This window comes from Sceloporus occidentalis, unplaced genomic scaffold (genome assembly GCF_023333645.1).
Source record: "Sceloporus occidentalis isolate IW3139 unplaced genomic scaffold, rSceOcc1.0.p SCAF_8, whole genome shotgun sequence".
Lineage (NCBI taxonomy): Eukaryota > Metazoa > Chordata > Lepidosauria > Squamata > Phrynosomatidae > Sceloporus > Sceloporus occidentalis.
Genome location: NW_028316988.1, coordinates 11,448,176 through 11,465,026, shown reverse-complemented (window position 1 = coordinate 11,465,026; position 16,851 = coordinate 11,448,176). Strand labels below are relative to the sequence as shown.

The 16,851-nt window shown below is 54.3% G+C and overlaps 1 protein-coding gene across 4 annotated transcripts in view; it reads right to left on the bottom strand.

Moving 5' to 3' along the window:
- EXD3 (exonuclease 3'-5' domain containing 3) overlaps positions 1-16,851 on the bottom strand; it is a 64,813-nt gene that overhangs the window by 19,770 nt on the left and 28,192 nt on the right. For all 4 annotated transcript variants that reach the window (XM_089534596.1, XM_089534593.1, XM_089534595.1 and 1 more), the window contains 6 exons: positions 16,406-16,524; positions 15,978-16,185; positions 15,401-15,573; positions 14,690-14,863; positions 14,446-14,499; positions 13,935-14,066 (listed from right to left, as the gene is read on the bottom strand). In XM_089534596.1, the coding sequence (XP_089390722.1) occupies positions 13,935-14,066; positions 14,446-14,499; positions 14,690-14,863; positions 15,401-15,573; positions 15,978-16,185; positions 16,406-16,524 (860 nt within the window). The remainder of the gene's footprint in view (positions 1-13,934; positions 14,067-14,445; positions 14,500-14,689; positions 14,864-15,400; positions 15,574-15,977; positions 16,186-16,405; positions 16,525-16,851) is intronic.

The following is a 16,851-nucleotide window of genomic DNA, read 5'->3' as shown; positions in this document are numbered from 1 at the left end:
GCACGCCCACGGCTTGCCATTTGCCAAAGACAGAAGCTCTCCAGAAAGGCATGAATGTGCAATTTGCAGAGCTCCCTGCATATACTTCCCCCTGCCTTCCCCCACTTTTTCCCTCCGTCGTTTGAAAATTCAATGAAAAAGCATGTTAGAAATGTCCTCTGCTCAGGCAGGTACAAGAGGCAAGGACACCCACACCATTTTGCCCCTTGTGCCAGGCCCTTCTGCCTCCATGGCACCCTGCAATGGGGCAAAGCAAGGCCTAGCCATCATCCCTTTGCAACCATGGAAACCTCCCCCTCCCCGGCCCTTTCTATAAGGATGGAGGAACGGAGGAATAAGCCAAGAACAGTGAGTCACAAGAGTTTTTGAAAAAGCAACCCAAAACCATGCAGCCGTTTTATTCCTCAAAGGCCAGGCTGGCTGTTCACAGAGCCAAGTCCCTGCTGCGAGCAGCAATAAAACTCCTTCTCCTTCCAGGAGGCTCTGGGGAGGAATGGGGACCACTGCCAGGACCCCCTGCCCCCTTGAAAAACAGGAGCTCTGCCGCTGGTTCCCCGCAATGTGAGCCTTCCTCCCTGGCAAGCCTTGCAAAGAGGAAGGGGATCTAGGTACTACAACCCCCATTTAGGAAACTGTTTAAAGGGAGGGCAAATGCAATGGGTCCAAGAGCCACAAAGACCACCAACAGCCAAACACACAGCAACCGGGAAAGTCCTGGAAACCCACATCAACCATGTCCTGAGCAAACAACAAGTATATAGGGAAGGGAAGAAGGAAAGGAAGGAGAGAGGGCTGGAAAGGAATGTGGCAACACCTTTGAGGCTCTCTGGTTTTTATTTCTGCATGAGCTTTCACTGATACAAGGCAATTCTGTGGATGCAGAACCGAACTCATGAAAGATGAGCAGAGCTGACCTCCCCAGCAAAGGCAATGGTGCCTGGGAAAGTAGGAGGCAGTCAGAAAAGAGGAAGACGGCGCTGCAGGTGGATGGAGGACCCCATCCAAGAGGCCACTATGGCTGCTGCCCTGAATCTGCAAGACCTGAGTCAGGTGCTTGGAGACAAAGTCACTTGGGGGTCCCTCATCCATGGGTCACCAGAAGCCAAAGCTGGCTTGATGACAATGAGTGTGGCAGAGTCTGCTGGGGGGCAGTCCTGCGGTCTGTTGAAGGGGCGAGATGCTGGACATTTTGAGGAAGAAACTTCTTTTTCTTTGGCCAAAGAAAGGCCAGTTTGAGGGCCAGGAACAGGTCTTGGGGGGGGGGCAGCCCTTGCCTGGTGACCCACTCCTGGGCCGCCTGCCTTGGAAGGGCACGAAGAGGCCAAGGGCCCCACTTGGACCTCCCTTCCAGACCCCCTGCCTCTCCTCCGCTGCCAAGTCCCTTCCTCGGCTTGGCAGGAGAAGAGCAAGCTGGCTGAACCTACCTGGGCCGCCACACCTTTTGGATCCCAAACCAGACTCCTTATCACCAGCTGCCCGCTTCCAAAATCAGGCTTTTCTGCCTCTTATCTTTTGTGGCTCACTACGCTTCCCTCCGCTCAGCAAAACTCCTGGTAGTTCCCCTCTGGCTGAGAATAAAGCTGATGCAGCAAAGAGGAAAAGCTACCCCACCTGCCCCCTCCCCGGCTCTGCCAAAGATTTTGGGGAGACATGGTGGGGACACTGGCCACCGGTCTGGTCTGTGCAACGTGCCTCGAAGTCACCTCTTAATTTCATGGGGTTTTCTCAGGCAAGGAAAGGGCTAAGGCCACCCGGCCTTCCATAGGGGGGTAATCCCACCAGTTTGACGCTCCTGTGGGGGCTTCTGGACCATGCACCCCAGCCTTGGCATTGCCATCTGGGCAAGAGGCACAGCCAGCAACGTGGCCAAGAGAGCCACATGGCCCGTGCCAACCTCATGCCACAAGGGCCTGTCCCTGCCTGCTGGGGAGTGCCCACAAGGGAGTCCCTGCCTCTCCCACCTTCATGGTGGGCTTGAGACCCCATTCCCAGTCCAACAGGGACTTTGTGCCACGGCCAGGATGGGGTTTCCCCCCAGGAAAACATGGGAGATTTGGGAGGCAATCCTCTCCAAGAAGAGGCCTATCTCCTTAAGGCCCCCAACCCCTTCCTTCAGCCCCTCTTTGCATTCAGTGCTGGATTTGGGGGGGGGGGTCTTCTTCTTCTCTGACCCTCCTTGCCCCCATCCCCCTCAATCTAACCCTGGGACAAAAAGGGCAGAGATTGGTGGCATCCCTTACAAATGAGGGGTTTTTACCCTCCAATTGTTCAAAAACTGAAAGCTGTTTTCTTCTTTGGGGCGAAGAAGAGAAAGCAAAAGGGAAAAGAATAAGAGTGGAAGGGGAAAGCAAAGAAGACCCCCCCCCAGCTTGATTAATCTTGTTAGGTTAAACTGTTCTACAAACAGATGGAGAGAGGAGGGCAGGAGATTTGGGACCTCCCGGGGAGGGGGAGGGAGGGTTCGAGGGGCGCCAGGGTTGCTGCAGCCAAGGGGTCACCATGGGGGGGGGGGGGGCTTTGTCTTCCCAAAGGCCAGGCCAGACCAGGGGCTTCCTCTCCTCCTAGGCCTGGACAGGGTCAGAGGACATCCAACACTGAGTCAGGAGGCCGAGCAAAGCTTCCCTTCGAGGTCCTCTGTCTGTTCTGGCCAGTTCCAGCTGGCCAAGTGGCCCAGAGCAGATGCTCACCTTGGCTTGACCGCCTTTCTGCTGGGCATGAGTGACTAGTGACACTCTAATCTGCTCTGGTCAGGCCCCACCTGAAATACTGTGTCCAGTTCTGGGCACCACAATTAAAAAGGACATTGAGAAACTGGAGCCATGTGTCCAAAGGAGAGCAACTAAAATGGTGAAAAACCATGCCCTATGAGGAACAACGAGACCTGGGGATGTTTAGCCTCGAGAAGAGAAGGTTAAGAGGTGATATGATAGCCCTGTTTAAATATTTGAAGGGATGTCATATTGAGGAGGGAGCCAGCTTGTTTTCTGCTGCTCCAGAGACTAGGACCCGGAGCAATGGATGCAAGCTGCAGGAAAAGAGATTCCACCTCAACATTAGGAGGAACTTCCTGACAGTAAGGGCTGTTCGACAGTGGAACAAACTCCCTTGAAGTGTAATGGAGTCTCCTTCCTTAGAGGTCTTCAAACAGAGGCTGGATGGCCATCTGTCAATGGGGATGCTTTGATTGTGATTTCCTGCATGGCAGAATGGGGTTGGACTGGATGGCCCTTGTGGTCTCTTCCAACTCTATGATTCTATGATTCTAGTGAGGAGGAGGAGGAGGAGGAGGAGGAGATGGAGGAAGACGAAGGGGCCTTTGCAGAAGAAAAAAGGGGCAGACGGTGGGCGTCTCTTGCCCACCAGAGGACTAGGTTTCCTTGCCTTCTTTGGCCTGGAGCGTGAAGCAGAGGCGAGCGTGCCCAGATTGCCAAGAGGGAGGATGGCGAGGGATTGGGGGGAGCTCCCCACAGAGGATGCCCAAGGAGGCCCCCTCCTGCTCTCTCTCTTTCTCCTTCTGTTGTGCAAATGAAGGGGGAGATATTTGCCATTTGTGGGGCAGGGACAGCCATAGGGCTGCCCAAGTAGGTCTTGCAACTTGCAAAGATTTCAACATGCATCAGGAGGAACTGTCTTTTAATGTTTCTCTCCTTTGAGAGGAGGGTTTGAGTTGAAACACAGGGTCCCAAGTGGGGCCACATCTTGCCTCGACTCCAAAGGGGTTGACAACCCACTGAGCCTTTCTGGGGCAGCCCCCTAGATGCAAGAAGGGCCCTGGCCCCACACTCCCACGCTCAGACACAGGGCCTCCAACCCTCGCCCTCGGCTGACCCCATGCAGGGCCTGGTCTGCTCTGGCACAAAGGGGGCAGCTGGCCTGCGGAGGGGGCGATGCTAAGATTGGGCTGGCACAATATTTCATGGGGTCAGGGGGTCCCCCACAGCCCTGCTTCCAGGAGCAAGAGGGGTTCCCCCCTGCAGCCTGTCCCTAGCATCTGGTATTCAAAGGTAGAGTGCCTCTGAATGTGGAGGCTCCATTGAGCCATTGTGGCCCATATCTGATGCTAAGTCTATGTACTCCCTTCTTAGAACATTTTCTGCCCTCAAACAATACTTCTGCACAGAAATAGTATTACTATCCATGCAGAAAAGCCTGTTCCCTGAGCAAAAAAATACAATACGAAATTTGCGCAGAATAAGCCCCGAATTACAAATAGCCTTTGCAAACCCGAAGGGTTTTGTAAAACCGCAGAGATTGCTCCTTGCTGCAAAAAGAGTGAGGAATTAGTGTGTCGGCCGTGTGTGTGTGTGTGTGTGTGTGTGTGTGTGTGAATGTGAGTGAGTGTTTCTCCCTTCGGCTGAGAAAGTGCGGACAGGCAAGAGAGCCAGCCTGGAAATAAATCTGGGCGCTGGGCCCCCCTTCTTCGTCGGCCAAGTCTTTTGTGCCTCTTGTGACCCGGCAATTATGAGTGTGGGAACCAGGCCTGCCTCCCCTTTCTTTCAAGGGGAGGGGTCTGGCCCTGTGGGTCACCATCATCCCTGGACAAAAGAAGAGCAAGTCTGGGAAGGAGGCCTGGGAAAGGAAGGGGGCTGGGAAGGAGACTGGGCAAAAGGGGGGCACACAGGGCAGGGCAGGCATTGCCCTCCAAGCCAGCAATGGCCCACCCAATTTTAAAGAGAGGGTCTCCCATTCAGAAACTGAGCCCCCCCTCCTCCATCCGCTCTTCAGAGTGATGGACAATGGCTTTGTGGTGGTTGTCAAGGCAGGCCTTCAAGTGACATACAGAAACTCTCTCCTATGGGCTTCCTGGCCAGATTTAATCCAAGGTTTTCCTTCCTTTGAAGCTGAGAAGGTGCGGCTTGACCAAGGGACTATGGAACTGCAGTCCAGAATGTACCACAGGTACTCTCTCAGCCTTGGCCCAGGTTTTATTCTGGCCATCTTTGCACATTTGGTCACAGCCGCATCATCTCAGAAAGTTGGAAGCCCTGTTGCAACAACACAACAACCCTGTCAGGTAGGTTCTGCCAGGTGAAACGGCTTCTACCTGCACCTTCTCCATGCCAGGTTAGCCCACTTGGTCCTTCCCCAGCTTTTGCTCTCCAAGGCTTGCCAAGTGCCACACAGCAAGCGCCACGTTGAGGACTGGAAAGATGACCCGAGGGCTCAATCCCACGGCTGTGGAAAGTGGAGGTGAAAGGAGGGCTGCCCATCTCCCACGGACCCCAGAGCCGATTGGGAGGAAGCAAAGTAACAATTAAAAATAAGATGGTCGCGGGTTCATGTTTAGACCTCTCATCTCTCTCCCTTCGTACACAGCATTCTGACTCTCTTTTAATAAAATACTTTCCCATGCCAAATCGGTCCTCCGAGGAGCGTCCCCTCCTGCCACCTCCCTCCTGGGATCATGGGGAGGATGGGAAACACAGTGCTCCCCCCCCAAAGATCTCACAGGCCCACCAGGATTTGATTCTGGCCCTTGAGGAACGATTTGGCCTAAATCTGGCAGAGGGACTCCCCAGCTGTGGGGGGACTGTAACTCCCATCCTCCTTCAACACTGGCAGAAGGGAGTTGCAATACAGCAGCACCTGGAGGGCCTGATGACACCTCTTCCTTGCAGTCAGCCAACAGAGACATCCCAGGCTGCCAAGCCCCATCCCTCTCCCTGGAGGAGCCCCTCGGTGGCCCTGGGAAGCCCAGAGGGAGGCCTGGCGGATCAGGGCCCGTGAGAACGGTTCCCAGGAGGAGGGAGGGCAGCCCTTCCTGGTCCAAAGCCATTTTCCATTCCATTTATATCTATAGCACTGCAATGACGGCAACTCCCGGGTCTCGGTTTTCCACTGGCCCCCAGCGCCAGAGGATGACCCAGGGCCACTTCCCTCTGCAAGAGTCAAGGGAAAAGCTCAAGGGGAGGGAACTGGAAACCACTGCCCTTTGCCACCCAATGCAGCCTGACTAACAAAGGGTGAAAAAGACCATAGAGAACAGCTCAGGATGAGAGAAGCACTGGGAAACCCAAGCAGGCACAATGCTGCCACCACAACCAACGGATGGATGCCGGATCCGTGTGCAAATCTTGGCAGGAAGCTGCCCAGCTGAGGAAGGGCAACCCGGAGCCTGCGTCCACCTGAGGCCGGACTTCCCAGCCCCTGATCCCCCCGTTGCACGGGTGTTTATTCCCAACACGCATCCTCTCTTAGAGGGGTGTGTGTGTGTGCGCGCGCACGCGCGCGAATCCTGCCCCAGGAAATCTACAGCAAGACCTTGGCTAAAGGGGAGGAAATTACCCAGCATCCTCTGGGAGCGGACGGAGAGCAGGAAAAGGGCCAAGGGTTGGGGGATGCAAGTGGCCAGGCTCACTTGCTAGACTGGAGAACTCAGCCCAGAGAAAACAGCTTGGAAAAGTGGTCCTTTCCAGAGGACAGCTCCCAGCATCCCCACAGCCAGAGTTCTGCAGGGAAAGCTCCCTGGATGGGGGATGATGGGAGCTGCATAGTGGCATCCCTTCTATAAAATGGCAAAATCAAGGTTTGCAAAATATTTTCAAGCTGAAGCTGTGGAAGCAGAAGCTGTGGATAGCTGTATACTTTTTACGAAGGCGTCAAAAGCCAGGGCAAGGTGTTTGTGCAAAGGCTGCCCCTCAGCCCTGCCTGCAAGAGGTGCTTTATGCTCAGAGGCACTCTTGCCTTGCTCTCTATGTGCCCCAGGGCTGCCTGCATCCTCTGCTCCGCCCAGCCTCTTTCACTCCCTCAGTGCCATTCGGATGGCCGAGGGGCTGGGTGTCCTTTTGTTTCCACCCCTGGCATTTCCATTCTTCCCTGGCGGAGATTATGCTGTCACTGGTTCTATGCCTGCGTGAGTCCAGCAAAATTTTTTAACCAACTTCCCTCCCATCTCCCGACGTTTGCCAGCGTCTGGCTAATCCTTTCAAGGCTCGTAAATGAGATTTTATTGGGTCGGAAATATACAAAAAGGTTAATCGCGGTGACAGGGCCGGAGGCCGGCAACAAGTCTGCACTCCTGAGGCTAAGCGGCTTAACAGTGGCAAGTGGCCGACACAAGGTGGAAAAGGAGCAGGGCTGGGCAGATAGCCTTTTAATAATGATAATAATAATGATGATAATAGTAAAAATACTAGTCCAGAAGGGGGGGGGATTTGCAAGCCAGAGCTACGTTTATCCCATTTTACTATCTCTTCCTCTGTAACTCACATGAAACAAGTTTCTGATCCTTTTGACTTCAAAAAATATAAGACCAAAAAGGCCGGAGGAACACCCTGAAATTACAGCAAGTGTGTTGTATCCTCCATTTTCCACAGCACTCCTTGCCTTTTGCAACAGGACCAGGACCAGGACCAGGGCAAGCACAGTTCGATGGAGGATGATGCCCGCTAGGTCTCTGTGCAAATCGAGGTCCCAAAGGGTCCCCCTTCCAAACAATGTCAGGTGAAGGTGGGCAATTCTGTTGCAGATCTGAGTGGGTTGCAATGGATAAGACTGATAGGATCACAAGAGTTGGAAGGGATCACCTCGGTCAGTAGAAAGACCTGTTCTCAACAGTGTTATAGCTCTGGCCTTCCCTTGAAATCTTGAAAAGCAACTCAGAGGGAAATATTGGGGGGAAAGGGGGTCTACTGGGGGGATGCAGCTTCTTTTTAAACTCCACTCTCATCTCAGAGGTGGGAACACAGTTTCAGTAATCTCCCAGGTGGCCAACACTGAAGGCTGCAGGCCACACACCGAATCTGTGGGGGCTTTCCACTTGCTTTGCACCTCCTCCCCAGCCCAGTGGCTGCCTTTCCACTTTGCTCCCCCAAAAACACACTGACCCACAATGCACAGCCCCCTGAAAACCCTCCCTGAGGATGAGGCACTGGGTGTTTGCAGAGCCAGAGGCGCTTTTGGCTCCCCAGAGCCTGTCTGGTCCCATTAATCCCCTCTCAATTCCTGGCTGCCCCCCTTTCCTCCGTCCTTTGCACAAAAGGCCTGCGTTCGAGGGCCGAGAGGAAGTGACTCCGGGGATGACGTGGACGGTGGCATTGTGTCTGGCCGCCAGCTCTCACGCTTTTTGAACGGGGGCCAACAGAGAGGCCTGAGGACAAGCAACCTTGGAGTGTCCAGACTGGCCCTTTCCTTGCAACTCACAGGGGAGGGGAGGGGGGGAGATGCACATCCCATGCACAAGCTCCCCTCAATTCACAGCCGAGGCCCCCTCCCCAGGGAAAGGGGGACTCCAATGCCCAGCACGCTGGATGGTGTGGGCATCATAGGAACTGTAGTCCAAAAAAGCTCTGGGCGTGTACAAGGGGCAAAAGATGGTCTGGGGGACCATCAACATGGGGAGCAACTCCATGCAATCTGCCCTCAAATTGGGATCAAGGGGGGGCAACTTCACTGGCCTCCACTGCCCCCCATTTCTTCCTTTTTAAGGGTGAGGAAGGCAACTGCCCTTTACAAAATGGTGGGGGGCTTTCGGGATACCTCTGCTGTTCACCAACTGCCATTTCCTTGCCTGCCAAGCCATCAGCCCAGCAACAACGAGGAGACCCACACGTGTTTAGCCATGGCTCCTGCCAAGAGAGCGAGTGAAGGGTTCTTTCCAGGCTCCCCCCACATCCTCCTCCTCCCCCTCCTCCCCTCGTGTCCCGCTTTCCCTTATCGCTGGCGGTGTATTTATAGCGTGGGAACGCTATTCACACAAACAGAGCCTCCATCCATCCATCCATCCATCCATCCATCCATCCATCCATCCAGGCAGGGCAGGACATGGGGCAGGCAGGAAAGGGGTGCCGGGGACTGGAAAAATGTCCCATTCTGGGCAAAAGCCTCCCCTCTCACCCCCCAGGGAATGCCCCACTGGGGTGGGGAAGGAAAGAGGGCATTCATCTTGTCCAGTTTTCTCACTCCAACCTAGCAAGGCGGCACCCACACCAGCCTCCTTCCCCACGGTGAAGGGCGAGGGACCAGCAGGAAGACCCATGGCTTTTGGGTTGGGGGGGGCAAAAGTTTCCCCCAACTCCCTGCCTTGGAACAGATTGATGCGTTGTGGTCATTTCTGGCTTATGGAGACCCTATGCCAACTCTATTGAGGGTGTTTGGGGGTCAGATTTAGTCTTCAGAGAAAGTTTGCCAGCATGGCCTTCCTCTTGAGGCTGAGAGGATGTGACTTTTCCAAGGGACTTCCACAGCTGAGCAAGGATTCAAACCCTGGTCCCCCTGAGTCTTAGAGCAACACTCAAACCTCTACCCCACGCTGTCTCCCTAAAAGGTTTACTCAGAGCTGGTTTGCCATCACAGCCGTCCTCAGCCGCTGCCGAGAGAGAGAAACTTGCCCACGGCCGTCTGGTGGGTTTCCATGGCCAACTGGGGGTCTGAAGCCTGGCCCCCCAAAATCCCAGTGCAGCCCCCAAACCTCTGCACACACACACACAGCCCCCCACGGCCCACAGGAGACACGGCTGCACCTGCCACAGGTTTTGAGGAAAAGGCCAGGAAGAAAGAAAGAAAGTTCTACTGACAAGGATGATATGAAGAGGAGGAGGAGGAGGATGCGGATGGGGTTACCTTAGGTTTCAAGGCATCTTGGATTTTTTGGGACAAAGCTAGAGTGGGGAGCAGAGCGAAAGCGCAGGGAGGATATCTGTTTGGGGGATCTGAGCAGATGCCGCCCCACAAAGAGGAGCATTGTGAGCCCTCCCCGGCACTTTCCTTCTCCTCGCTCCAAATGCAGAGGATGAAGGCCCCGTTTTGTTTGGCCATCGTGAGAAACCTTCGCCTTCCTATGGCGGCCCTCTTGGGAAACCAGGAACAGAGAGGAGAGAGCCAGGCAGGAGAAGTGCAAAGGCTCCGGGGACCAGAAGGTTTTGGGTGGCCTCTGGCGACCTTCCTGCAGCCTTGGGGGCAGAGGGGGACCCTGCTCAGGCCCCCCTTGGCAAAAGGGGGACCCTCTGGGAAAGAGGACTGGGCTGGAAGGCAGAGAGCTCAGAGGATACACGGTCATCTCTGAACCCCACAACGGCCACAGGGCAGCTCCTCAGCCGCCCCCCAAATCCCCCCAAAGGAAAAGCCCCTCGGAGAGTTTCCAATCCAAACAAGCCCTTGTTTTCCAGCAGCCATTATCTGGGAACATGACCTCAGATAACCAGGCGGCTAAAGCCAGTGGCTGCCAGCCCTCTTTCCCAGCCCCACAAGCGACAGGGCCCACAGCCGGCCAAATGGCCTGGGGGTCTCCACAGCCCCCCCGCCTCACTCGCTTAATGTTATTATCACCATTATTATTTCAATTTCAACCCCCCAGCCAAGACTTTTCCTTAAGCTTTCTGCTGCCAGCGCAAGGCCTTCCTATCCCTGTTTCAAAAATGGAAAGGCAAGGGGCTGAGCTTCCCCTCCTCCTCCGCAGACCCCCTCCCCAAAGAAAGAAAGAGGGAGAGAGAAAGGGCTAGGAATGGGGATGCTCTGGATGCCTGAGCTTTGACAGCGGAGAAAGAGAGATGCACACAAGGGACCCGAGACTTGCTGGGTTAAGAAGTGGCCACCAAAGCTGGACTTTCTCATGAAATGGAAGGGGAGGGCTCTCCTTTTTGGGAGCATGGGAAGAAATTGGGGGGGTCACTGGCCTCCTCCAAGAATAGATTGGTGTTCCCTGGAGAGCCGCTGCCATTGGAGGGTCCTTCCTCTGACCCACATTTCGTGCACAAATTTGGCAAAAAGGCGGCACTTTTCCAGGTTGTGAAGCCCCCCTCGGCCCCCGGCCCAAGAAATGCACCAAACGCTCTGATGGCACAAAATGGGAATTATAAAGCAGGATGAGCAGCTTTGCTTGCAATATTTATCAAGTATGTGGTTAGGAGACGGGGACAGAAATAAAAAGTAATGCAGGATTCACTTTGCAGGAGAGCATTTGCAAAATGCAAAAGGGCCTTTGTGGTGCACAGTGGCAATCAAGGCACATTGAGCGACAGAAAGGAGCATTTATCTGATTATCTGATTGCCTCCGTTTGCATTAGCCATTGTTTTAACTGTACCTTTTTCATTTGCATCAATGCAAAAAGCTTTTGCATTATTTACTGCGTCTTTTAAAAGATACAGTTAATATCATGCGCTGCCTTGAGTCCCACATAGGGAGGAAAGTGGAAAACTAACAAACTAAGTAACTAAATGTTTCTCTTGTTTTACCATTATTGATATCTATTATGGGGTGGAACAGACATCTTTTAAATAAATCCCTAAGAGAGCAGGTTGGTCTCCTCTCCTCCTCGCCAGCCACATTGTTCCTCATAGGGCTTGTTTTGCAAACTTGGGGCCATCTTGGTTGCCCTTCTCCGGACACAGAAGAGGTCCATCCAGATTTTAGCCATTGTTTCCTGTTGCATTTAAGCCGGCACAGATAAGCCGCCTTCTTATTCTTGCTGGGGGCATCTGGGCAGGTGAAATCTCAGCAGGGCAGATAGGAAGATGGTGGACACCTGCCTTTCCCTGGGGACTCTTCCCTTGACATTCATATCATAGAAGGGGGAGAAGAAAATGCGGAAGGGTTGCAATGGCATCCCGGCCTGAGAGCGAGGGAGCCAGGAGGGCATCCTAGGGTGGCTCTGCTGGCCCCTTGCAGAAAAGGCCAGTCCCTCCGCTGCTGCCGCCGGTTCAAGCTTTGTGTCAGATTCAGGCTGGAGAAGAGGAAGAAAAGGGGGAAGAGGAGGGAGAGGAGGGAGGGCAGGGGGACCATCTATGGGGCTGTTGTTGGCAAAGGCAGAGGGGGAGGGAGCGTCCCGGCTGCCATTCTTTCCTTGCCCCGACCTTCACGCTCCGCTGGATTTCTGAAGATATTGAGATCTTGGCAGAAAAACCCAGAGTCTGTGGGAACCGGGCAGCCCCCAAGCCAGGAGGCAGTTTCTGCGGCTGGAGAGAATCTGGCCGGGCGGGCAGATGGAGGGGGTAGCCAGAAAGGGGGAGACCCCCATCCTTCCCCCATCCCACCCCAGCCACCCCTCTGGCCTTCCCCCCTTTTCCTCCAGGAGCCCCTTGGCTTCTTTGCCCAGAGGAAACACCGGTTCCCTCTGCGGCTTCAAAGCCACCAGCGGGTGGTTGGCCAGGGGTCCAGGAGCCAGACCTTCTGCCAGGGGTCAGAGGAGGGCTGGGAATGGAGCCACGGTCCACAGAGCCATGCTCCAACACCTCTGAGGCCTCCAATGACCCCATGGAAGCAGCGGTGCTTTTTAAAATAGCAACATCACGGCCATTACAGATGGAGGAAAGGCATTAGAGGAATTTGTGGAGAATGGCTCTCTGGAAATGGTGATGAACGTGGCAGCACTGGAGAACCTCCATGTTCAGAAGCACAATGCTGAGGGTGAGCCTCAGGGGAACCCCACATGCCCTGCAACCTTCCAGAAGGAAATTGGGAAGGAGAAGACGGAACCAGGGCCACTGAAACAGGACGGTCCTCCTCAAAAGTACTTCCTCATCCTCAAAGGAGGAGGAGAAGGGAGAGCAGCCTTGCCTTAGGGACCCTGGTTTTGGGGAGACAGACAGACCTGGGGCAAAATTTGGGGGGCTGGAGAGCCCTTCCCCACGTTCCACTTCCCAGAGAGACAGGCAAGATGCTCCCGGCTTGGCAGTGAGAACCAAGATGCCGGGGAGTTCCCAGGGCCCTCGCCTGCCTTCCGCCAGGCCCACATGAAAGGCCCTCCTCCCTGGCTGCCCCCCATCCATCCATGGGTCTCCCTGTGACCGCCATGCAAACCCAAATGGCAGCTTGAGGGATCCATATTAGTAATTATTGGCCAATATTGACAGAGGTTCCCAGGCGGACTTCAAAGCCGCTCTCTGGCCCCCAGCGCTGGAAGCAGAGGAAGGAGGTGCCTTCCTCGCGTCAAAGGGCTTCGTCTCTCCCTCCGTCTCACCCTCTCGGCCTCCTTTCACATGACAAAACTTCGCAGCCACAAGCCATTGTAGTGTCATGGCAGAGAGGGAGGAAGGCAAGGCTGCGCACAGCAGGAAATCAGCAATTCTGTCGCTGAGCAGAAACAGGAAAGTCCCCCACCAGCCTCTCTCTCTTTCTCTCTGCCTGAATCTGGCCCCAACCCTCCAGCATTCGCACCAGGGGCCCGGCATGGCTGACCTACTCCTGGGATGGTTGCAAGGAGATTACAATCAAAAGGATACTAATCCTAGGAAGCCTTTAGAGCCCCCCTGGCTAAGGTGGGGATGCTGGGAGATGTCCCTTCATCTCTTCATCTCAACACAGCGGAGAGCAAAACAAGGCAGCACAGGAGCCAAATTTGGAGCAAGGGACTCTCCTGCCCCAAAGACCCTGCAGGCTCCTCCACACTCACAGCAGTAGATTTCGCACCCGGGCCCAAGGACGCAGGTGCTGCCCACTGCCACTGGCCTTTCTCGCCCACACCATCACTACCTCTCGCATCTGGCTTTGTTCTCCATCACCCCAAGTCAAAACGGCACCCTTATTTTTTATAATTTAAAAAGCAAGCAATAAAACAAGACCTTTTTACTATTTAAAAAGCAAGCAATGGAACAAGAAAGTGAGGAGCTGCCAGTTTAGGATGGCATGAGAGCAGAGCAGGGGCGGCGGGTCCAGGGGCACGTTTATGGTGAGGGTGCGATTCCTGCGCTCTCCCCTCCTCTTCTTGGGGGTCCACCAGATCTCTGCTCCCCTTTACACACTTCCCCCCATAAACACAGTCAAGGCTATCAACCTCATTTGAGACAAACCTGTGGGACAGACTCCCTTTTAAGGGCACCTCTCAAGTAGCACCCCAAAACGGCAGGGTCTGTGCCTTTGACCACGCAGGCTTCCCCCTTCTGCTCCGCACAGCATAGGGGCAATATGAGTCCCCCCACAAAAGAGCCCGCTGAATCATACATCCGACACAAGGGAGGACGGGCCCAATCCGGGAATTGGGGAAGAGTCAAAGATCTACCTGGCAGCGGCTGAAGACGTCGCTCACGGCCACCTGGACCCGGAAGCGCTCCAGCACCCGGAGGGCCTGATCCTTGGCCTTCTCTGAGCAATTAACCTGGAAACACCGTCCTTCACCCACCTGGGATTTCAGCTGCGGAAAAGCAGAAAAGTCAGGTGCCTCAGAGAGAAAGTGTCCCTCCGAAAGGGGCCAATAATCATGGGAACGGTCAGCAAAAGGCACTCTGCGGAGGGGAGGCTCCAAAAAGCAAACTCCAAAAAGCAAAGCTTGATTTTGCCATTTTATATAAGGGGTGCCATCCTATTATGCCACTGTATTTAATGGAATGTAAACAGCCAGGGATTTTGGTAAAGATGGAGGGTGTCCTGCAACTAAACCCCAGCAGATACCAAGGGCCTCCATTGCATTCTCCATCTTTCACAGCTGGGAAAAGTTACTCTCTTTGGACTAGAGTACCTTAAAAATCTATTGGCCCATTGCACCCAAACCTTTCATGGTGGTGGGTACTCACCGTCTGGTACGGAAGCCCAGAGGTTAAGATGACGCGTCCCTCTTGCCTGGCAATCTGAAAGGAAAAAGAAACCCTTGGTGTGACTTAAAAGAAAGGATGCCGTGAGTAGCGATAAAACATTTATCTTCGTAACACTGTGAAAAGGAAACTTCCCACGCAAGGGTCCCGACACGGTGCCCACATCTGGCGCTGGCACAGAAAATGCCCTCCTCCTTCCACACAGCCACCAGAGAAGCTCCCTCACCTCGGCAGCCTTCCGGTGGTCATCAGCATTTTCCAAGATCCGGACGTCTGCCCCGAGGCAGCGCAGGTACCGTCCCAGGCCCTGGAGCATGTTGTCGCAGACCACGCAGAAATCCTGGACTGAGATGGCCGCCGGAGGGCTGGTCAGGGGCCTGTTGGGACTTGGGGCCAAATTCTGCTGGGGAAAAAAGAGGCCATAGTGGACTTTGCAGACATACAAGAAACAAGAGGGTTGCGGGTGCTGTCTGCACAAACACTCGATGACTTCCTCAATGGGGAAGAAAACTCCCTTTAAAATAAAGAGATTCACAAGACATAGAAAGACTGGCTAGAAGGGAGAGCCTTGAGGCTGCTACGGTTTGGCTCCTGACGATGTGAAATAACATATCTTGGTGCGATGCCTCAAATCTTATCTCAGTGAAGCAGATTCCAATGTTTCTGCTTACTTTAGCCATTTATTCAGAACTATGAGGACTAGATCTTGTTTTATCTTTTGGAGAAGGACAAGAGTTGTCGAGTAGGGGGACCGGTTATGGCTTCCATTGACAAGCTTCTGTGGGCAGGCAAAGACCCCTTTTATATTTATGTGTATACTTCTTGCATTTATGCCGCACCTTTCTCCAAAGGCCTGACCTCATGCTCATTTCATGGGCTTCCTTCAACATCCCTCCTCTCTTCCACTCATTCCAAACAAGGCCTCAATCCTACAAACCTCCTCCTGAGGAGACTCCATTGCTGTTGCTGCTGGCTGACCGTCCGGCTTCTTCTCGTCCTTGGGGTTTTCCTTCCTCTTTGGCCTCACTAGGATCTCGTAGCTCAGTCCGAAGGCTGCTGGATCGTCCAACAGTTTTGCGTAAACGTCTAGCAAGCAGTAGGCATCTGACGCTGCAGAAATCAAAGGCAGGAGGAGGAGGAGAACCCATCATACCACCTTCTCAGCCACAGAAAGAGACCAATGCTGTTTACGTCTGCATTTGGGGAGATTCCATGCCATTCACAGCCATTGCTTGTACAAAAGCCCTACAAGGCAGACCAGTATTATCGCCATGCTGGGGGGCGCTCAGGCAGAAGAGGAAAAATGGGTTATGCTGCCCCCATAAAGAGCCAGATCCATCCCCAGGGCTGGACATTCCTTGCCCTTGTCAACTCCCAAGTCTTGGCCTGTCCCACCCAAGAATTTGAACTTCTTTGAATTTGAACTCATTCCATGGGAAGTGGGGGACATCTCTGAAAATGTTTCCCACCCGATGCCCTTGTCCCAATCCACAGCAGCCTCCCGGGATCTGCACCTGCGTAAAGGATCTGCTCTTCGCGGAGGGGCCGCTTTTCCCAGTTGGAGATCTGCTCCGTCTTGTCCAGCGGCCGCCCCAGGACCTCTTGCACCATCAGGCTGAGACCCCGCTCAGCCGGACGCAGCCCCTGGGCCTTGACCTCTGCCTGGGCACTGTCCACCTGATGGCTGTCCTTCCGCAGATTGCCAGAGGGGCCTTTGGGGAGCTGGAGGAGAAGGGAGAGATGGACATGTGCATGAAGGTCCAGGGGGTCACCGCCTCACCCTTCAAGAGGACAGAAGTTGGAGAGAAGGGCTCCTTTTAAGACGTTCTTGAAGCTCTTTTAATGGTGGCTCCTGTCTCCCTGTGGGCAAAACAATGGGAAGGAAGAGCCAGAGGTGGCCTTTCACTGGGTAGAGAAGACCGGTAAGCCTCTGTTGGCTTACCTTCCGGATTTGTTCATGGACAGCCAGCAGGTCCAGGATCCCGCAGAACTGTGTCCTTGTGCTTCGGAAAGCTGTGCAGGTGGCTGCCAAGTGATGCAAGTCTCCCGACATCCCGTAACCTAGAGAAGCCACAGATGACCCAGGTGGCATTGCAAGGAGTTTTTCCCAGGCCTCAAGCATTTGCCCTGATATTCCTGGCCGCACATTAGCAGGGAAGGTTATCCCCACGGCCTTCCTCTGGGGCTGGGAGTGGGGCTGGCCTGGGTCACCCAGGGCAATGTGGGGTCTCCAACCCTGGCCTCCTGGCGTCTCAGTCTTGCATCTACCTCAAAGGCCCACTCCTTCCTCTGGGCATGAACCAAGCTGGCACCCCCTTCCCCAGTCTGATGCCTCAGAGATGTGTTGGACTACAACTCCCATCACCTAGATTTACCAGAAGCCCCTTC